Raw genomic sequence first — 13,396 nt, forward strand, 5'->3', positions numbered from 1 at the left:
ACACACACACACGCACACACAAAGAGGCAGGCGTGGAAGACACCCCCCCCCGCAACCTCTGCTGCTGCATTTTGCATGAGCTATCTAGGTCATTAGCATTTTAGCGTATGCAAGACTTGACAAAGCTGATGATGAGAGAGGCTCCAGATGGGCCGCTATATGCCAGGCGTTTTTAAAGCCTATAGGCTACTTCTCTACCACGGGAGTTGCTGAGGCTGAGCTATAGCCTTTGCGGAGCCCCGTTATCTTTCTGTGGTCATTCGCGGCCAGCGGCCTGCAAACCGGCCACGGGCATCAAAGCTATAGCCTACTGTGCGGGGGGCTTTAGGCTCTACTGTTTGTATAGCTTAAATCATAACAGGTATACATCTCAGCTTGCATGCATGTATAGGCTAATTAATTTCCGTTCGGGCAGCATCTTCATCCCCTGCAATTGTATCATTAATGCCATGGTGAAATATGATGCATGCGCATTATGGCTATTGTTGGATATTGGAGAATGATGCTTTATTATGACCGCCTGCAGGCAGGTTTGCAGTGCGTGCCGGTAAAGTCCTACATTTTGGCGCAGAGTGGTAAAGCTGCAGCTCATCACGATGCCCTCCTTTTCCACGCAATGCAGGTTGCGGTGTTACCGTCATGCTAGCACTGTTGGAAATGACTTCACACTGTGGTGAAACAAACAGCCCGGGACAGCGGCGACGGAGAGCGGGGCCCGTTTCTCCTCGTGTTCACAGCGGACCTTGATTTAAATCTCCATACAATTAAGGCACGCGGTGAATGCCAAGAGAGGGGCCAAATATCGTCAGAAATATTGCCATTGAGTTCGTCACACATTTAGGCCCATGCCTTGCACGGCGTCGGTAGAGCTTTGATTTTCCTTCAAAAGGTTAAAGGTCTCGCCTTCAACATCTTGTAATGTATGGCTATATAGGCATTGATGAGGCATCAGGACGGCTGCAGCCGTTACACCAAATAATTTAAGGCCATTTCAACAAAAAAGGGGATTCAACATATAGGCCTTCTATACATTCATGAATGCGTCCATGCGTGGGTTCAGCGTCTTGTCAACCGTTCAATGATCTATTCGGGGATGGAGAAGCTAGTGGACGGAGAGAAGCAGCGGATCTGAGTGGAGAACACGGCAGGGGCAAGGCCCCGTTTCTATAAACTTCTGCCGTGATGTCCCAAATAGAGCCGCTTATGGGCTGGCTTTAGTGCCAAGGAAAGGAAGGACGATTATGGCGCCAAGCCTGCTAAATGAAGGATATAGCCTATATTGCAAGTGAAGTGAAGGATGCGTAATTTGCGTAAAGGCATGCAGGAAATGCATGGGAAAGTTAAACTGGAATTGTTACACAATTTAATCGAGATGGTAATGCAGGCCCATCACGCCTTCCTCTTTATGAAATAGAAAACACACAGGTCATTTCCCATAATACATATCAATCATGGGATAGATGTGTATATTGATCAATTATCAAAATATGGACATTTGTATAGTACAAAGCTCCCATGCAACTGCATTGTCCGGATATCATGCATTGCAATCCCCATAATGTCTGTCGAGGACCGAGGCAGATTATCTTATTTTTAGAACTATGCTCACAACAAGTCCGGGAATTGGTTGAGCCTCTATTTAACAAACGTCCATGGGCCGCCCTATAGTCAGATACCATGCAGTGAACATGCAACCCCACGTGCCACGGCCTATAAGGAGCCTGTCAATTAGGCATTATTGCGTTTAATGTTAAGCAATGTTCAAAATAAATTTCATTAAAATCTTTTAGATTATAGGCGAGGACGAGGTCATATCATTCATGCAGAGCTATCATTAGCACAATGTTGAATATCGCAAAGCACAATCCATAGTCCATAAAAGTAGCAGCTAGGCCTACACTCGGAAATAATATTTCTGTTCCCTATAGGCTGCGTTACTTAAAGCGATGGAATAGGGACGTCCATGTCCATAATATAGCCTATATGATCATGTCACTTCGGGAAGACGGGAATGGCATCATAGTAGATGAGATTTTCATTAATGAGGAAATATGAAGACATTGGTTTGCAACCTTGAAAGGACTTCCATTTAATCATTTTGAGCACAGATTCAGTTTGCAATAAACGGTTGGGTGGACGGTGGACTCACTGGACTGTTGGGTTGATTTGATTATTTCGTGAAAATGCCCCAGAATTGCCTGCTATTCTCGATTGAGTAATCTTAACTAAGTAAAACGTATTCTAGGAATTTACTAGGGAGGCAGGACTTAGTGTGCTAAATGTTAGCCTATCTTCTCTGCGTCAAAGCCTTTATGCCTTTCAGTTTGACAGAGTATTTCGCCATAACGCCAAAGCAGCGAGTCAAGGTCATGACATGAACCATTAAGCCCCCTCTAAAGAAAACGGATATATTATTAGTATAGCACGATCCTTTAACTCCATGAGTCCATGCATGCAGTCTTCACAATACTGGCGCAACACGCTTCTGAGCATTTGACCCACAAGACGGCGCTGTTTACCCAAGGAAGGAAAATAAATAGTGGACAAATGAAATTAAATGGTATAATATCCAGCATAGTTGAACCACTATGCATGCTACTTAGATTGTCCCCATTGTACACTATACTGTACAGTGTATATATATGCTCACGTCAAGAGTAGTAATCTAATGGTATCACAAATATTAACTGCAATTCCAAGAGAATGGAAAGAATGTATCTTTATTTAATTTTTACTATACAAAATACATTCAATATCAAACAAACAAAGGCAAGAAGCCATAGTGTCGAAACGTTTAAAGTCCAAACTCAATTATATATTTCAATACAATATTATTTTTTTACTGCGCACACACACACACACACACACACACACACACACACACACACACACACACACACACACACACACACACACACACACACACACACACACACACACACACACACACACACACACACACACACACACACACACACACACACACACACACACACACACACACACAGTGTTCAAGCAGCATCTCATTCTCTAGTAGTGCATAGATGCTCTTTGGACTTATGGAGCACAAAGGTAAGCTTGAATGATATTGGGGGGGAAATGCCATTGCAAATTGCAATATTTAATTTTTTTGCAAAATGTATTATAATATAAAAAAATCAGGAATTACATAATTTCACAAGATGTATTTATTATGATTAGGAAGAGTTTAGAGGGGAAAATAAGGCAGTTGTTCAATACTTTGATTGACTCAAACTCTGTGGATGCATAATTTGTATGTACGACCACCAATAAGTCATTAAATCATTATGTTATTTATCAGATGGACTGTAATGTTTTTTTTCCCTCCAGATTAGTCATGAAAAATGTGAACCTAGCTAGTTTTAATTTTCTAGCAAGAAGTTTAAATACAAGCGTACAATGTGACTGCCTGAAACTATCCTTTGCAATTATATGCAGATGTGTACATTGTGACGTTGATGCTGAAATTATATATTGTGCTGCTTTACAGAAAGGCATTTATGGTCTATCTTTAACATGACACTTTGGTGTTAAGTTGTCAACCTAAGCCTTCAAAGACAAGATGATAGAGATAGAAAGGGAGAAAGAGAGAGAGACAGTAGAGAGAGAGAGTGAAGGGGAGAGAGAGAGAAGGAGAGAGAGAGAGAAGGAGAGAGAAGGGCAGAAAGGAACTGAAGACATGAAAAGAAGGCAGTGAAGAATGATGCAGGAGAACTAACTGAGAAGTAACACAAGAGTGAGGAGGAATTTGTCAACTGACGCTGAAATGTACAAAATATGTATTTACACTGAAGCCCGAACACTCCGGGGCTGACTAACCAATAGGAGTCCATTCGGGACTGTGAACCGCGTCAGGACTAAAATAGAACTCTGGGAACAGTGCTGGGTCAATACATGATCATGAGATGATGCTAGAGTGCTTCACACACAAGAAAAATAAATTAATATATATGCTGGTTGCGTCACTCATGTCTGTTGTCAAGGAAATGACAGTCTTCTTGATGGCGTACAGGCCTAACAAACGCAGGCCAGTTCCTAAGCGCAAACCCCCATGCTGTTGTCACATTGTATTAAAAGCAGAACAGTGACAGTAAAACCACGTACTACTGGGAGATGCGGCCCACTCTAGATAACAACAGGACTGCAAAGGCTGTCTATAAAGATCCCACAACGATGTGTTAAGAGCCAGCGTGTGCAGGCAGCGCTGCATTTCACTAACAGGCCCACAATATGCAGAGATGGAGGGATAGGTATGAGGAAGAGGAGGAGGAGGGGGAGAGGCAAGAGGTCTAAAGGGAGAGCGCGGACGGATGGATTAAATATTTCAAAGCCTGGGGCGGTGCTTTGGAGAGAACATCGGAGTGGTGAGATGGAAGCATGAGGTATAAGGGGGTTGAGTAGGGGGGCTTGGAGAGGGAGGGAGAGAGAGAGAGAGTGTGTGTGTGTGTGTGTGTGTGTGTGTGTGTGTGTGTGTGTGTCCAAGAGCCTCAATGGAAGGAGAATCCAGAGGCCGGCAGGCCTCCACACCATTGGCTGATAAACATCAGGACATCCTGGCATTCTGGACTGTGAGTGGTCTGTAAGAGGTAGAGGGACATTTGCAACAACAAATCACAAAACACACTCAGGGACACAGAGTAGATAAGAGTGTATTTTGCGTGTGAGCGGGTGCGTGTGTCTACTCTATTTGGGAACTAGGAGGGCTGAGTCTAGTCTACTTTTCTAATCACACCTGTGAAATGTCGAGGACTCCTGAGTGCTGAGCGAGGATGAGATAAAGTGAACCATCATTAGCCAGGGCTCAAAAGATTCATATGCTATCAGAGCATATCAAACCTGGGTTGTGAACGTGAACGTGTGTGTGTGTGTGTGTGTGTGTGTGTGTGTGTGTGTGTGTGTGTGTGTGTGTGTGTGTGTGTGTGTGTGTGTGTGTGTGTGTGCGTGCGTGCATGCGTGTGTGTGTGTGTGTGTGTGTGTGTGTGTGAGGGGAGGGGGGATGATCAAAGGTGTGGATAAATTATGAATGAAACATGGTCATAGTGTTCAGTGAAGGCTGGGAACACTATGGGAATCTTCCTCACTCTATTCAAATCCTTGTGGGCTCCCGCTAATACACCCCAAAATTCTCCTTCACAGCACGGCTCACGTTAATTGCAGTTTGGCTGCTCATGTTCTTTCTTTTTAACTGAAAACTTTGCTCAATTGTTTGTGTTAAGTTGATAACTTCTCAACGTCCTTTGGGGTCATTGAACTCAAAATAATTCAGGTTGGAACCCTTAGTACAACTAAGGAATTTAAGCTTTTTTTAAAAATAAATAAAGAATATTTTTTCCTAAGCATAGCAAAAGTTCAAATGTCAACAAATTAGTTGTTTTTAAATCTGGTGTAATCTTTCTAAAACACTACATCTGTAGTGTCTGTAATTAAAATATTTCAACACATCACTTTATCATGTATTTTTTGTTTATCAACAATTTATCCTTTAAAATGTTTTCTCAAATGTAGTCATAATGATATAATGTGTTTAGTTTACTCAGTATTCACTGCTGACTTATACCGTTTGGTCTGGGGATGGTGTGTAGACAATCACATCCTCCGATACACACAAGGGTCGCCAGCTGCTTCTTTTCACCCTACGGTAACCGGAACGGTTGGTACAACAACCTAGTCGGACCCGTTACTTATAGGCGGAACTAGCTAATACGGAGGTGCCATGTCTGAAGTGGATTTGAGTCAAACGTTGCAAAGTCTGCTTCAGCCGACACAGCACCGTTCGACTTACAGAATTAGGGACAGAATCGAATATATTTGACTGGGTCCAACTGTCCCGAGGTCACTGGATTTGACCAGGTCCAACTAGGTTGTTGTATCGACCGTTCTTGTATTCCTGACAGTGAGGAGTTTTACTAGGAGGCTGTAAGGCATGTGGAGGAACACGCTATGCCTTCCAGCTCTGCTCCCTGCTGAATAAGCATCCTGACTTCCCTGTAGGAGTCGCTAGTTCAGCAGCCGAGAACACCCTCCCCTGCTGGAGCCGAGAACACCCTCCCCTGCTGGAGCCGAGAACACCCTCCCCTGCTGGCTTCCTAACCATAAACACGGTCCATTGTGTTCTGGCGAAGGCCAGAAGCGCCATGGAAGAATCAGACGCCAATCTCCATGGTGGTGGGCAGGATGATTATGTCATTTGACGTGTTTGCCAGGAACATTTTAATATTATGATCTACAGAACTAATTTACAAGCAGTTTAGTCTGTTATAGATGCTTATTAGGTAACTTAAGACAATACATTTAAAGGAGAATTCCATACTAAAAGGCTTTCTTACCTTTCTTTGTAGTTGTTACGTCCCCACCAAAGAGGTCCAGGTGTTATTTTGTGCAAAAGCTCCTTATTGGCTTCCCCTACGATAAACCCTAAATGAATTGCATTGAAATTAATGGGAATTGAATGGGGCTATGGGGTGTTGTGCTAATTCGCTTTTTTCCATCGCTCAAAATTATAATTTCTTTGTATATATCCTCTCTTCATAATGTAAATAATATCCCAAGCGGCACGCTTTACTACTTCTTTCGATGGAAATAAGCGAACTAGCATAACACCCCATAGCCCCATTCAATTCCCATTCAATGCAATGCAATTCATTGAGGGCTTATGGTAGGGAAAATAGCCAATAAGGATTTTTTGCACAAAAAAACACCTGGACCTCTTTGGTGGGGACGTAACAACTACAAAGAAAGATAAGAAAGCATTCTAGCATGGAATTCTCCTTTAACCCATTGACGCCTGGTGCAACGTATACGTTGTTCTACCCTTGATGCCGGCCGCGCTCTCTGTGTCTCATCAGCTATTGCTATACATGTAGCAACATAACTATTTAAAAAAAAAAAAAACATCAGAATTTGAAGGTTTTCAGAAACCTCAGGTCAGGCCCTAGAAGGCGTTCCCAGATTCGGCCTCAGGCATCAATGGGTTAAGATGCAAAAGTTGATTGTTCTGTCAGTGTACAAAGTGTGGCTGTCGATCATTGGTAACAGACCAACTACTGTAAGTGTCTGAATACTTGGTTTGAAAATGACTACATTGTCCAAGAAATAAGGGCTTTAACTCTCCCTCCTTTCTTGCCTCCTTCTGTCTGTCTGTCTCACCTTAGTGGCCATGAGAAACTTGTTCCAGTCGTCCTTATTAGCCGCCTTCCCTGGGGTCTTGAACTCCATTTTGTTTCTCAACACAGGGTAGCCTGGGGTGAACAAAACAGGGCCACAATTACCAATTGCTTGTCTGCTGAAAAGTAGAGGCAGGGAAATTCACACCAGCACTACCTCCCTGAATAATGGTATGGCGTACCAGTGATGACACAGGGCAGAGAGCGGATGCCACTGTTGGCAGCTATCAGCGACGCCTCGTATGTGTCTCTCTCATCGCGTGGCAGAACCTGCTCCACTCGTTGATCCATGGATACCGTCAACACCCAGTCACGGATCTCCTCATGCTGACTTTCCTGACACACGCAAACACACACACACACACACACACACACACACACACACAAATGGACACAGAAAAAAGCCGCCATCTCAGAATCACAACAAGTGCACAAATATACGGTGCATGTGTCCATACATACACTAAAAGTTAGATGAATACTTTACAGTGTATACAGTGTATCGTTAGCCTCATAGCATAATTTTCAGTCATTTTGACTTATAGGAAATAAATTTGCCTAAGTTATATTTATCTGACTTTATTTACCAACTCTACAAACTCTGCCTAACTCTACTCTCCTAACACTGCTGATTCATCCTGCCTTATTGCCTAGCCCTATAATCAGAATGATTTGACTCAGGCAGATAGTGATTTTGGAATGTAACCTCACTGCAACCGGTCATTCCGTGCAAGTATCGGCCTCATCGGCCATCTTCACACCCACAGTGTGAAGTCACTTGGTCATCTTCACAAAGTGAAGGATGAACATATTAAAAGATGAGGCCAACGGTATGTTGGGGTGGGGTCAACTGAGGTACTGTAGGCATCTTACGGTGACATGGAGCTTGGAGGGTACAGGGACCTCGAAGGGGATATCTGTGTCCTGGAAGTCTGCGTGGTCGAGGGCATCCAAGTTGCCCTCCTGAATACCCTGGAGAGAAACGCACACACACACGCGCACACACACAGGTATGATTCTGTTTATAAAAGACATGTGTCAATTACTGGAGGCTACCCATCTGTTTGTGATTGGCTAACTCACATCTGACAGATCCAGGAAGTGGTTGAGGAAGATGAACGCCATGTTCTCCCAGCCGATCGCCTGTGATGGAGAAGCAGAAAAGGACACATTTCCAGTTTTCCACTGAGGACACCAAGTGCTATCTTGGGCACTCCACTCGTCGTAGCAAGACAAAACAAAACAAAACAAAATATATACGAAAATAGGGCAACTGTAGAGTGCACTTACCCTGCAGGCCATGCCAGCTTCGTAGAAGGCCTTATCGGCTGGAACCACTTCTGTGTGCCGCAGGAGAGACACCGACAACTTGGTAGAGATGCTCACCTGCAAACACGTGGGTGGACGCATGGATATAGTACAGGTATGTATGCTTTGTAAGAACATGCTAGATCAGTGGGTCTCAAATGTTTTAGCTCAAGACCCAAAAGATAAATTAGACGTTTGTCCGGGACCCAAACATAGCGAAAATAGCAGATTGGTTATTTTCCGTACTTAAACATCGCTTTTTTGGGGAATGTTTTTGCAAATGTTTTTAAATAATAATAATTTAAAACTAAATGTATAGGAACCCCCCCAAAAAGGGACCCATAAAAATAGTATGTGATGATAGGGTTTATTATTACATTTAAGCAATGTGTCTGCATGCATGTTGTTCACATACCAGCTGGTCCACTCCTTTGGCAGCCGATCGAGTCGCACAGTAGTGAGAAACCAGCAGCATCTCTTCAAACTCCTCGTGGGCTGGAGAGTTCGCTTCAGCAGACTTAGACAGATTGTCACACTGGAGAGCAGGAAGTAAATTCAAAATGTCCTTAACCTGTACATGTTTCACAATCTTAGCAAGGCATGCTTTGTAGAGGTTAGAGAAATGAGCCTTGTAGCCGGAGAGATGAATTAAAGTGTGTCTGGGAATACATGGGCATTAAGTTAAGGATAAACTGCCGGCATGGGGTATCTTTCAGGTGTCACATCAGAACAATGGAGTGACGTTTCCCTTTAATTTAACTCGGAAAGTGTCAAAATGGACACGCTATGGTAATATATTGATTCCAGTTTTTATTTTATTTACCAGAAGCAGCAGCATATTGCGGAGGTCGGCCCACATGCGGTACGACTCGGCAGCGTCCGTCCCCAACAGGTTGAGCAAGTCCATGAACAAACGCTTGTATATGTTGAAGTTCTGACAAGAGAGAGACATGTACACATAACAGTGAAGTCCTTAGTGTTTATTTAACTAGATTTGGTTACATGTGTATACTCTCTGAATTACAAATTAATATACAGTACAGTAGTATGTATACTCTCTATAGCATGTATACTCCCTGAGTTACAAATGGATAAAATGACACTATGATGATGTGTAGAACACATTTCTGAAACCCATCCTAGTTATGATAACTGGGTCAATAGGCAGGAATAGGATATAGACAGAAGGACCAATTACTGACAGATGAAAATCAAACAAGCGACAACATTTCACATTCATCACATACGATGTGTAATGTATTCATCTGATTTTCTATTCATTTTAATTCTATTTCTATTAATAATAATAAAGCAGCAATTTAAGAGACGACAGTGGAGCAAATGTTAAATGTGCGTGTGTGTACCTGGGGGTTGGCTGGGGCTCCATGTCGTATGAACAGACCTAGAGCCTGCGATGGCTTCCCATCCTTGATCAGCTCAGTAGCATACAGCGCTACGTACTTGTGGAGGATCTTAAAGTCCTACAAACACAACAACAAGCGTACGTACACACCCAAAGTATATTCAATCAACCATGCATGCAATTAGAACCAAATGGTTTCATTAGTACACTCTCAGTTAAAGTAACATATCAAAAGGGGGTCTAATACATATCAAACTGGGTGTCCTTGAAATAAAAAGGTTAGAGAATCACTGACTTATGAACTCGTTACTTGGTGTTAAAATTTATTATATATTTTTTTCTATTGCTTATCAAACTGCCATCTGAAATAGAACAAATTATTGCTAATTTGGTTCGAAACGTCTTGGGGACAGCCAATAATAATCACAAATATAGCTGCAAGCAGCGATAAGACGGGGTCAAGCCATAAAAGTAAAGCAATAAAGAAAAAGCTATACGCAATGCCTGTCTTCTAATTAGTATAAAAATACTACTTGATACTTGATACAATAATACTACAATGACTACATTAGGACTAACAAGTAATGTTATATAGAGAGGAGTGATGTCATAGATAGATAACTTTATTTGTCATTTTTACACTACACAGACTAGAGATGACGACATGTTTTGGTTACCAATGACTGTGTGCTTCGATTCTTGAGTGATTCCCATGACCCTCTACCATATTGCCGAATTTCGTGGAAAACGACAACACATAACTGCCAAAACTGTGAAAAATGGTGGAACCCATACGAAAACAATAAGGGGTCTTCTTCGGGCTTGACCCCTAATGAACTATAATTCTAATAATATTGAAGCCGTTGCTCACCTGTTTAGAGGCCGTCTCCAGACATTTGTCCCACTGGCCTCTCTCTGCATACATGTCCAACGCTGCCATTACATCCACTCCTACAAGCTGTAACACACACGTGCACGCACATGCATTTTAAAATAAAGCAATAGCGATGGGGGATGACAAGAAAGGCCTAATGTGACTGCTATGACAACGTGCTATTCCTACGTGATACTTACAGAGTCTACTTTGCCTTGGTTCTTCAAGTGCTCTTTGTATTTCTGGTCTACATACTCCTCATACCTGACAGGAGTCAGACAGAAAGCAATATGTGAGATGAAAGGTATTATCGCCCTCTATTATTTCATGTGTACAGTATGTAATATTTGGTGAAATTGTACGCATTTTCCTACCACTATGGTGTCTGTGACACTCTTGGTGTCTATACTCGGCCCCATCTTTGTTTCTCTCTACACAACACATCTCTTCGCCAAAAATAGAGGATTTACTAGCTCACAGATCAAATTTGTTTGCCTGGAAAAGGGCATAAAACACTAAGGGCTGTATTTTGCGTGTCTTAAGTACCAGGTCTTATTACTTATAATTTAAGACCTGGAGGCGTGATCAATGCCATTTGGCTATTCTGAGTGGCCAAAGAGCATTGACCACGCCTCCAGGTCTTAAGTTAAGTAATAAGACCTGGTACTTAAGACACGCAAAATACAGCCCTAAGGGCTAGATTTTGAAGGTGCGTTTTACCTATTACAGTAATATGAGCTGGGGGCGTGAGGTATGTCATATTGCAATTTTAAGCATGTTAAGAAGCGCTTTCGACACCCCGTGGAGTGCGCAAAACGGCCTTGAATTAGTCATGGGAGTGTTTAAGGCGTGTTTGAGAGTTACCCAATCAACATGTCCGTACTATTTTCTTTACCAGTCAGCTGATGTCACATACGGAATGCGCACTTTGGGGATCGTTATTATTACATTTCTTCAGGCTGGCACCATAGAAGACATGACATATGACTTTGTCACATTTGGGTTAATTATTCCTATTGCACTGCATGCTGTCACCTTTATGCCTCAAAATAAGTTGTTTCTATTGAGAAACACCAGTAAAATTATATTTTAATTTAAATTATAATTATATTATATTTGAAATGAGTAATGAGTTGAATGCGTGGTGCATGCCCGTGATGGTATGGTCTTCGCTCGTAGCATTTTATTGAAGAAGACTTGGATCGAGTGTGATACAGCGTATGAAAGCAAACCTCTCAAGGATTATGGAGATGTTTTTATTTATTTTTAAGGTTGAGAAATGAAATAATTATGGTCGTTTCTAATCTCAACCTTTCAAAAAGAATGGATGCGTCTTTTGCTGGCTGTTGCCATGTCTCATAGAAACAAGTAAATAGGTCTATAAAAATAATCCCAAAATAAGCGCATATAACAGGGGTCTGTAACCTATTTTAAATGAAGTGCCATGTTTTTATTTTCTAGATAGTGAGTCTGCTATATCCAGATTAATTTTAATGACACCACATTAAAATAAAAAACATATTTTGATTGTCCACAAATATAAAGTCCTTCCATCTTTTTAAATATTTTCTTGCACATTGTTATAATGATCATTATATATCCGCCTGCAGTCAGAGTTCATAGTTTTAATGAATGAATGTGATTCATTGTGAGCTGGTAGATCTGCTATTTTCAAAAGTAACATTTTAATTACATTTTTGTATTAGCCGTCCTTAAGTTGGGCAAATGCATTAATCTGGGGATCCTTGACATGGGAATGTGCTGTGTGAGGATCACTGGTTTAAACAACATTAGGAGAAACCTTTAGAAACAAGAAAAGCAACCACAACTACCAATATTTACAAGCAACTTTACAGAAAAAGAAGCCGCTTATAATAAACAGACTTGGCAACACTCCAGCAGCGTCCCAGAGCCGCTCAAGTGTAAAATCAAACAGTGCTTTAAATTCTTTTTGCGTTTATGAGGTGCCTAGACCCACGTCTAATCGTTATGCGCAGGTCAAGGGGCTTAATAGCAAATTGCGCAAAGCGAAAATAATTAACATATGGACACTCCCACAATGCTAAAATATTCAGCAACGTCGTATTCCATATGTGTGTGCGTTCAACACGGGACGATAAGGCTTTCATAATACGATTGTGCGCAGAGCGAGGCCAATTTATGTATTACCACATGGTAAAACGCACCTTCAAAATCCAGCCCTAAGTTTCATAGCTAGTGGTGATCAGTCTGTCCAGCACTTTGGGCCTAAACAAGATACCTTGAAAACTGTTGGCTGGTTTACCAGCATTTGCTGTTCTTACTCCCAAGAGGAGAACTGATTTTGGTGACCCCACAGACTTTGATCTAGTGCCACTGTCAGGTAAAACGTTCCACTCGTTTTGGGGTTTGGGGGTCATATTAACTTAAATGGTACATTATTTTATTTTAATTAAAATAATTTGTAACACGCGCACGCAAGCACACACACACACACACACACACACAGCTTTTCACAACTCACCCTCCCAAGTGATGGCAACATTAATTGCCGCCCGCATTCTTACCGTGCATTCTCCTCCGTTAACTCGTTAAATGTGATTGAGTTTGATACCATTTCTCCCTCTAACATTTCCTCGTATTTCTATTTTATTTAAATAATACCATGCACAAGACATTTTGAAGCTC

At 41.9% G+C, this 13,396-nt stretch overlaps 1 protein-coding gene across 2 annotated transcripts in view; it reads right to left on the reverse strand.

Annotated features, from left to right (window-relative positions):
• Positions 1 to 2,788: 2,788 nt before the first annotated feature.
• ift172 (intraflagellar transport 172) overlaps positions 2,789 to 13,396 on the reverse strand; it is a 60,862-nt gene continuing 50,254 nt past the window's right edge. For both annotated transcript variants that reach the window (XM_080790777.1, XM_080790776.1), the window contains 11 exons: positions 10,930 to 10,993; positions 10,727 to 10,813; positions 9,857 to 9,973; positions 9,316 to 9,426; positions 8,908 to 9,027; positions 8,475 to 8,570; positions 8,268 to 8,327; positions 8,058 to 8,156; positions 7,367 to 7,520; positions 7,168 to 7,259; positions 2,789 to 4,598 (listed from right to left, as the gene is read on the reverse strand). In XM_080790777.1, coding sequence (XP_080646903.1) covers positions 4,509 to 4,598; positions 7,168 to 7,259; positions 7,367 to 7,520; positions 8,058 to 8,156; positions 8,268 to 8,327; positions 8,475 to 8,570; positions 8,908 to 9,027; positions 9,316 to 9,426; positions 9,857 to 9,973; positions 10,727 to 10,813; positions 10,930 to 10,993 — 1,090 coding nt within the window. In that variant the 3' untranslated portion in view covers positions 2,789 to 4,508. The remainder of the gene's footprint in view (positions 4,599 to 7,167; positions 7,260 to 7,366; positions 7,521 to 8,057; positions 8,157 to 8,267; positions 8,328 to 8,474; positions 8,571 to 8,907; positions 9,028 to 9,315; positions 9,427 to 9,856; positions 9,974 to 10,726; positions 10,814 to 10,929; positions 10,994 to 13,396) is intronic.

This window comes from Protomyctophum bolini, assembly GCF_963924005.1.
Source record: "Protomyctophum bolini genome assembly, chromosome: 19".
Classification (NCBI taxonomy): Eukaryota; Metazoa; Chordata; class Actinopteri; order Myctophiformes; family Myctophidae; genus Protomyctophum; species Protomyctophum bolini.